Source organism: Laccaria bicolor, genomic scaffold, assembly GCF_000143565.1.
Source record: "Laccaria bicolor S238N-H82 LACBIscaffold_11 genomic scaffold, whole genome shotgun sequence".
NCBI classification, from domain to species: Eukaryota; Fungi; Basidiomycota; class Agaricomycetes; order Agaricales; family Hydnangiaceae; genus Laccaria; species Laccaria bicolor.
The window spans coordinates 532,419-539,243 of record NW_001889882.1 but is presented as its reverse complement, the minus strand read 5'-3'; the positions used below and the strand labels follow the sequence as shown (position 1 = coordinate 539,243).

The following is a 6,825-nucleotide window of genomic DNA, read 5'->3' as shown; positions in this document are numbered from 1 at the left end:
GTTCGGATGAGAAGGATAAGGTTCTGATGTGCGCAGCTGGGACGTGACCAGGTCAGGCTACTCACCCCTGAGTTTTTCTTGTCCTATGTATGCCGCATTTTCTTTTGCTAATCCCCCAAGGCACTTCTCAATCTCAATGACATAAGGTTGCATAGCGTCTGGAGTTTAGATGAACAATCTTGACATCAGCAATGAGACGGCTGTTTGAAGCATGCTACATCGGATGTTACTCCACAAAATACAAAGATAAGGTTTTCGAGTCAGACTAAGAATGACTCCAGGACCTACTGAAGGTGATAAAACATTGTGGAATGTCACGGATACATGTATGCTTGCGATAACCCCTTCAGACAGTTCCCTGCTCTGTTCCAGATACTCAGTATCGTCAAAATGACATTTCTTTCCCACCAGTGTTGGAGGAGGGGTGTTTGGATCTCCCAGTTTGCTTGAGGAAGAGGAAGGTTCAATGCCAAGCTTCCACTCGAGTGCTTCGAGTTTGGCCCTCTGAGCTTCCGCCTTTGCTACAAGGCACTCTGGCTCTGTTTCCAGGTATTCTGCGAGCCTATAACGACAATTAGAGATCGTAAAAAGATGATGATACTAAAAGACGCACTTTTTGGCCTCTTTGATGGTACTCAGCCTTCTTCCTGTAAGATCCCTACACAAGTCATTGTTGCTGGTCTTCTGACTGCTCATCCGCCCACCAGCAGCACACAACTGACTCCCAAAGCCTCCCTTTCTGCCAAGAAGAGAGGGAGTAAGGTGAAGGGTGACAAGATTTGAGGTGGGGTTGAGGGAGTGGATGAGTGTGGATGGCGGAGGGACATGGCCTGCATGTGTAGAGAACGACAGGGACGATTGAAGTGACGATGGTAGAGATGGATATTTGCATGTCAGGAGAGGGAACAAATCTGATATACAAGTATCATTGGGGACAGAGAGCATTAATGAAGGAAATGGCACAAATAGTGTTGCCGCGAAGTGAATCAAATCAAATCGAAGTGGGGAAGTGTGCTGACTTCAACTTACTTCATGCTGTCGAATCAAATCGAAGCGAAGTCAGACATCACTGGAAGTTGATCAGCCAATCAGATCACTGGATCCTCAAGCCTCAGCCACACAAGTATCTAGACTACAGAACACAATCAAAAGTGCTATATATCCGAAGTACTGTCATCTTCTGAGTTCTGTATCAGTTCATGAGCGGGGTCATCATATTCGTCTTGCGCTTCTTGCACGCACGCGCGGCTGTGCCAGAGTTTGTTGGTGCAGAACACTTGTTTTGAGCACGAGCGGTGGAAGAAGTGGGCTCTGGAGCATTAAGAACAGTCAAACGAGTATTTTGTAGGGGTAGCAAAGAGGGTGTCATGTATGCTGTGGGATGAAAAAAGCTTATGCATCGGGATTCCATTAAATGGGTGGGGATTAGAATATTGGCCATGGAAAGTGTTATAATAGATTGGTGTAGAAGTCTGATGGTCTGAGGACGATGAAAACAAGTTGTTAGTGGGATAGGATTTGTTGGCTTGAAGTGGGTTTTGAACAAAGGGGTCTAGCTCCAGCAGCGAGTGACTGTTCCAAGATGGGTGGCGGGAATGAGTAGAAAGAGGCATATGAACATGACTAGGTGCCTCCCAGCCTGAGGAATACAAAGCTGGTAAATCCATAATGGATGAAAATGAGGGATTGGACAGCTATATTGCATTTGCAACTATGTGCCGCTTTTATATTCATTGGGAAGGAGAAAAAAGATCATATGGTTTAGAAATTTAAAAAAATTGTGCCTATAATTCAGGAATATACGTAGTCATGTGGTACGATTATTTGATGGGAAGTGGAAAGTAAGGATGGAGGGAGGGGAAAGAGGTAGGTAGGAGACGCGATGGAGGACGCGACACTAAACTCACCTCACGTGCGGCAACCTTCCATTTCTGGCGGTTTTTGATGGCCATCACGAATTGACTTCGACTCACTTCGATAGCTCGAACTGCCTCGAAGTGGTGTCATTTCCGAATCGAATCAAAGTGACCTCAAACTCACTTCGCTTTGACGGCAACACTAGGCGCAAATGCTTGCTCGTCATTATCAAGTTGGGCAAACATTGGCAAACAATCTATGTCGAAACCAATAACAGTCACGTGCCATCACACATTTCTCGACTGGCCCTGTCAGAACCATGCTCTTTCTTGATTAATCCCACCCACTCATATGGCTGGCACAGTAAGTCTCCGTTGTACTTTCGCCGTGTTTCTGGTACTGATCTTGGTAGGCACAGGCACGGTTTCTGAGGGAGTACCAGCTAACTGTTGCTGGGGGAAGAAGTTAGTCTACATTCAAGCAGAATACTATCCGAAACATTCACTCAGCTCCGTGCTAGGTGTCGGGAAGTCAGCTCTGACTATTCAGTTTAATCAAGGCTACTTTGCAGAAAATGGGTACGACCCCACGATTGAGGGTGAGACCATCCCGAGATTTATCCTTCAGACACTTACCCCGTTGCATAGACACGTACTGAAAACAATGTGTTATCGACGATGAAATTGCCTTGCTTGACATTCTAGAAACTCCTAGTCAGGAAGAATATGGGCACGTGTTGGTCTTTTCCCGTAAATTCTTTCACGTCTCTTCATCCCGTTTCGCAATGTCATTGCTGATTCACGAATAATGAGCCCTTTTGTTTATTCAAGAAATATCGAAACACTTCACTCACCAGCTTAATTGTCCCACAGTGCTTTCCGGGAGTACTTTATAAGAACCGGCGAGGGTTTCCTTCTCGTGTACTCCATAACCTCTCGCAACTCTTTCGAGGAAATCAGAACTTTCCATAAACAAATTCTTCGAGTGAAGGACCAAGATTCATTCCCTGTCATCGTCATTGCGAATAAATTTGATCTGGAGTATGAACGACAGGTCGGTGTGGATGGTCTATTGTTTTCTTCGTATCCCATTCCACAGATGCTCAAGTGATTTGCAGAGGGTCGTGATCTAGCGAAGCACTTTGGGTGCAAATTCATTGAAACGTCAGCCAAGCAACGGATTAATGTCGACGAGGCTTTCCATCATCTTGTTCGGGACATTCGCAAGTACAAAAAGGTGGGTGCTTTCTCCTCATATCCTGCTGATTTAACTCAGGTTCGTTTCTTTGCATAGGAGCTGCAAACAGGTCGTCCCGCCGTTGCTGGCAACGGCGGTGGTCCGACAGGAGGATATACAAAAGAATGAGGGTCTCCCAGTTGCGGCGCGGGCTGTGTCGTTCTCTGATCCTTTTGCAATTCACAACACTCTTTTTTCTTTTTGTCGCCGCATTCTGTTGTAAACGCAATGTTGTATCTCTCTCCCATCTTTTTTCCTTATTTCTCGGTTACTTGGAATGAAAATATTCACTGTTGGGAGGACATTGATTCTGTGGCAAACCATCGGCCAATAATGGACACGTGCCTCACACATTCATCTGGAAACAGAACATTGTCTACATAGACCTATGTAGACGTATAGTGATCGGTAGGCCCGTTGATAGCCTCCTCCTATGTAAAGCACTGTAATTTCGCCTTTTTACGGTAGTTCGGGTAGACAGTTCCTAGCCGGTCTACCAGGCTCTACGCGGCCTACCGATCAACCAAATCTCAACAGCGATTCACATCTGATCTATCACATGATCAAGGAGCTTTCCAGTGTCAGGCCAAAAATGCCGAAAAATATATTGCAGCAGTGCTACTGTACATGCCAACGTAAATGTAGACTACAAGTATCCATATAAACATCCAAAGTGTGTCGGCCACTGCACACTGGAAGGAGCAGGGGATGACGTTGATGTGCAGTCAAAAAGATGGCACCCCAGCACCGTGTGATCGTTGACATTCCCCAGCATCGCGCAAATAGTTGTGATGCCCTACTGAAACTTGAACCAAACTGTGATAGCAACGCTGTTGAGTGTAAACACGTTAGCACACACTCAACAAACAGAAGAAATGGTGAAGCTTACTGCCGTGGTTTTGTTGGTCCATAGAAACTACTGTACCTAATGTGCCATTAGTAAGGTTTATGCAACAAGGTGTTGGTTGGCTCACCAGAGGGAATGTGGGGAGCAAACGACTAAGGACCTGCTTGCTGTCCATAGACTGTCCACGTTAGCATTATACAGGTGGTGTTGCATGCATAGTGGAGCTTACCAGTGGGAATGTGCATGGTGATTGGGGGCAAGGCCTATCAACGGCTGACCTTTGAGTGTTTGTGAAGGAGAGAAGAAGGTAAAAGGACTTGGAGAATGCCTCGATTGTAAAAAGCGCGGAGAAGCGCGGTCAGCCATCAGTGTCCCACAGCCTGTTTTTGTCACTGGATAACGCCATTCGCATCATTCAAGGTACAAATCATCCGCCAAGCCTGATATTCTATGGCGAGTATGAATCTACAGGTAGCTACAGGTCTACCCAAGACTACTACACCTAGGTAGCTCTAGATAAATTCAAGAACTTATGTACGACTACATAATTACAACGAAATTACCCGGCCAAAACGCTGTTCCAGATGTTGTTCGAAGTTCTTCTTGAGTTCTTCTTCACTAAGTTCTTGATCCATCCCTCCTGCTCATATGGCTGGCAGAGTAAGTTTCCGTTGTACTTCTCGCCGTGTTTCTGGCACTCATTTTCATAGGCAAAGGCACGGTTTCTGAGGGAGCACAAGCTAGTTGTTGTTGGGGGAAGACGTTAGTCCGTATTGAAGCAAAAATCTATGCGAAACGCTCATTCAACTCTGTGCTAGGTGTTGGGAAGTCAGCTTTGACTATCCAGTTTATTCAAGCTGCCTTTGTAGCAGAATACGAACCCGCGATTGTGGGTGGGCGAGACCATCCCGAGATCTATCCTTCAGACACTTACCCCGTTGCATAGAAACGTACCGAAAACAATGCATTATCGACGATGAAATTGCCCTGCTTGAAGTTGAGGAAGCCCCTGGTGGGGGAGGATTTGAGGTGTTAGTTTTCTTGGTGGCTCCCTGTAAATTCTTTCACTTCACTTCATCGTGTTTCGCAATGTTATTGCTAATTCACTAATCATGAGCCCTTTTCATCATTCAACAATTTTTGGAACGCGTCACTCACTAGCTTCATTGTCCTACAGTGCCTTTCGAGACCTATTCATAAAAATTGGCGAGGGGTTTCTTCTCGTGTACTCCATCACGTCTCGCAACTCCTTTGAGGAAATTAGGACTTTCTATCAACAAATTCTTCGAGTGAAGGACCAAGATTCATTCCCTGTCATCATCGTGGCGAATAAATGCGACTTGGAATATGAACGACAGGTTGGCATGGATGGTCTATTGTTTTCTTCGTATCCCGTTCCACAGATACTAAAGCAATTCATAGAGGGACGTGATCTAGCAAAGCACTTTGGGTGCAAATTTATCGAAACGTCGGCCAAGCAACGGATCAATGTCGACGAGGCTTTCAATCATCTCGTTCGGGACATTCGCAAGTATAAAAAGGTGGGCGCTTTTCCATCATCTCCTCCTTATATAATGCCATCTCGTTTCTTTCCATAGGAGCAGCAAACAGGTCGTTCCGTCGTCGCTGGTAACGGCCGTGGACCGACAGGACGATATATACAAGGCCAAGGGTCTTTCAGTTGCGGCGCGGGCTGCGTCGTTCTCTAATCCTTTCGCTCCTATTTTTTTTTGACACCGCATTCTGTTGTAAATGCACCCTACGCTGTATCTCTCTTTCATCTTTCATTTCTTATTTCTCGGTTACTTGGAACGGTTCAAAGGAAAATATTTACCATTGGCAGGAATTTCGCAAGTTATGTATGTGCAAAAGTAGATTAGGTTACAATCCATTCGTTTGACATTTCTTGATGTCAACCTTGGGCATCTTGACATGGAAACAAAGTGACATTCATTTGCACAAAACTTATAGTTTGGGTGTCGATTCTACGAATAATTATATTTATATGCAATCACGGTCACGTGCCTCACACATCTCTCCACGATCTTGCCCATCCGGTATTTCGTGACTTCGTCGGCAGCAACGCACATTGTATCCGTTATTACCACTCGAGTAGATCGTTTGGGGACCTTTCTTCCAATGACATATGCCCTGCCCGTATCCCTCGAACCATCAGTGAAAAAGTAGTAAGAAAGTACGCCGCCGTAGGCCTCCCAGAACGAAACGCAGTTCAGGCAGGGGACTGTGTCATGATTCGCCCGACGTTATGACACACGATAATACATCAAGTACGCCTGCTTCTCCTTATTTCACCCATCATCAACTAACTGGCATCGTAGGTTTAACTTCATAGGCGCAACACACATCGACAACCCCTCCCAGCCCGTCTATGCCCTCGACCACGACATACAAAACAAGTTGTTTAAGAACCTATAGCTATACAAATACGCGTCTATGGAGGCTTTTACCAGGAAACACTCTACAATGGTTGTTGGTGCATATTTGTTATCTCCGCTGTCATCGCCTAGCATCGCCTGTGCTCTCAGAACCATTCTTCACTTTCTTGATCCATTCGTTCTCATTGACATGGTTGGCAGAGTAAGTTCTTCGTTGTACCTCTCGCCCTGTTCCTGGCACTCATCTTGGTTGGCACAGGCAGAGTTTCTGAGGGAGTACAAGCTAGTTGTTGTTGGGGGAGGAGGTTAGTCTACATTCAAGCAGAATTCTATGCGAGTATGCTCACTCGGTTCTTTGCTAGGTGTCGGGAAGTCAGCTTTGACTATTCAGTTTAATCAAGGCTACTTTGCAGAGGGGTACGACCCCATAATTGAGGGTGAGGCCATCCCGAGATTTATCCTTCAGACACTTACCCAGTCGCATAGACA

The 6,825-nt window shown here is 45.7% G+C and overlaps 4 protein-coding genes across 4 annotated transcripts; 2 read left to right on the top strand and 2 right to left on the bottom strand.

Annotated features, from left to right (window-relative positions):
- Window positions 1-327: 327 nt before the first annotated feature.
- On the bottom strand, window positions 328-972 carry LACBIDRAFT_147507 (uncharacterized protein; the record flags this gene model as incomplete). The annotated part of the gene is made up of 2 exons (XM_001880604.1): window positions 328-562; window positions 614-972. Coding segments are annotated over 2 exons (594 nt in total), but the record flags the coding sequence as incomplete, so codon positions are not given.
- Window positions 973-1,882: 910 nt separating this feature from the next.
- On the top strand, window positions 1,883-3,222 carry LACBIDRAFT_297047 (uncharacterized protein; the record flags this gene model as incomplete). Its single annotated transcript, XM_001880842.1, has 7 exons — window positions 1,883-1,914; window positions 1,982-2,220; window positions 2,276-2,455; window positions 2,562-2,586; window positions 2,730-2,923; window positions 2,975-3,093; window positions 3,151-3,222. The coding sequence occupies 7 exons, from the start codon at window positions 1,883-1,885 to the stop codon at window positions 3,220-3,222; spliced, it is 861 nt and encodes a 286-aa protein (XP_001880877.1).
- A 596-nt stretch (window positions 3,223-3,818) lies between these two features.
- Window positions 3,819-4,306, bottom strand: LACBIDRAFT_297046 (uncharacterized protein; the record flags this gene model as incomplete). Its single annotated transcript, XM_001880603.1, has 4 exons — window positions 3,819-3,909; window positions 3,983-4,018; window positions 4,068-4,118; window positions 4,170-4,306. The coding sequence occupies 4 exons, from the start codon at window positions 4,304-4,306 to the stop codon at window positions 3,819-3,821; spliced, it is 315 nt and encodes a 104-aa protein (XP_001880638.1).
- A 282-nt stretch (window positions 4,307-4,588) lies between these two features.
- Window positions 4,589-5,649, top strand: LACBIDRAFT_249795 (uncharacterized protein; the record flags this gene model as incomplete). Its single annotated transcript, XM_001880841.1, has 7 exons — window positions 4,589-4,600; window positions 4,657-4,702; window positions 4,759-4,833; window positions 4,887-4,952; window positions 5,102-5,311; window positions 5,363-5,481; window positions 5,539-5,649. 7 exons carry the CDS (start codon window positions 4,589-4,591, stop codon window positions 5,647-5,649), a joined length of 639 nt encoding a protein of 212 aa, XP_001880876.1.
- Between the last annotated feature and the right edge of the window lie 1,176 nt (window positions 5,650-6,825).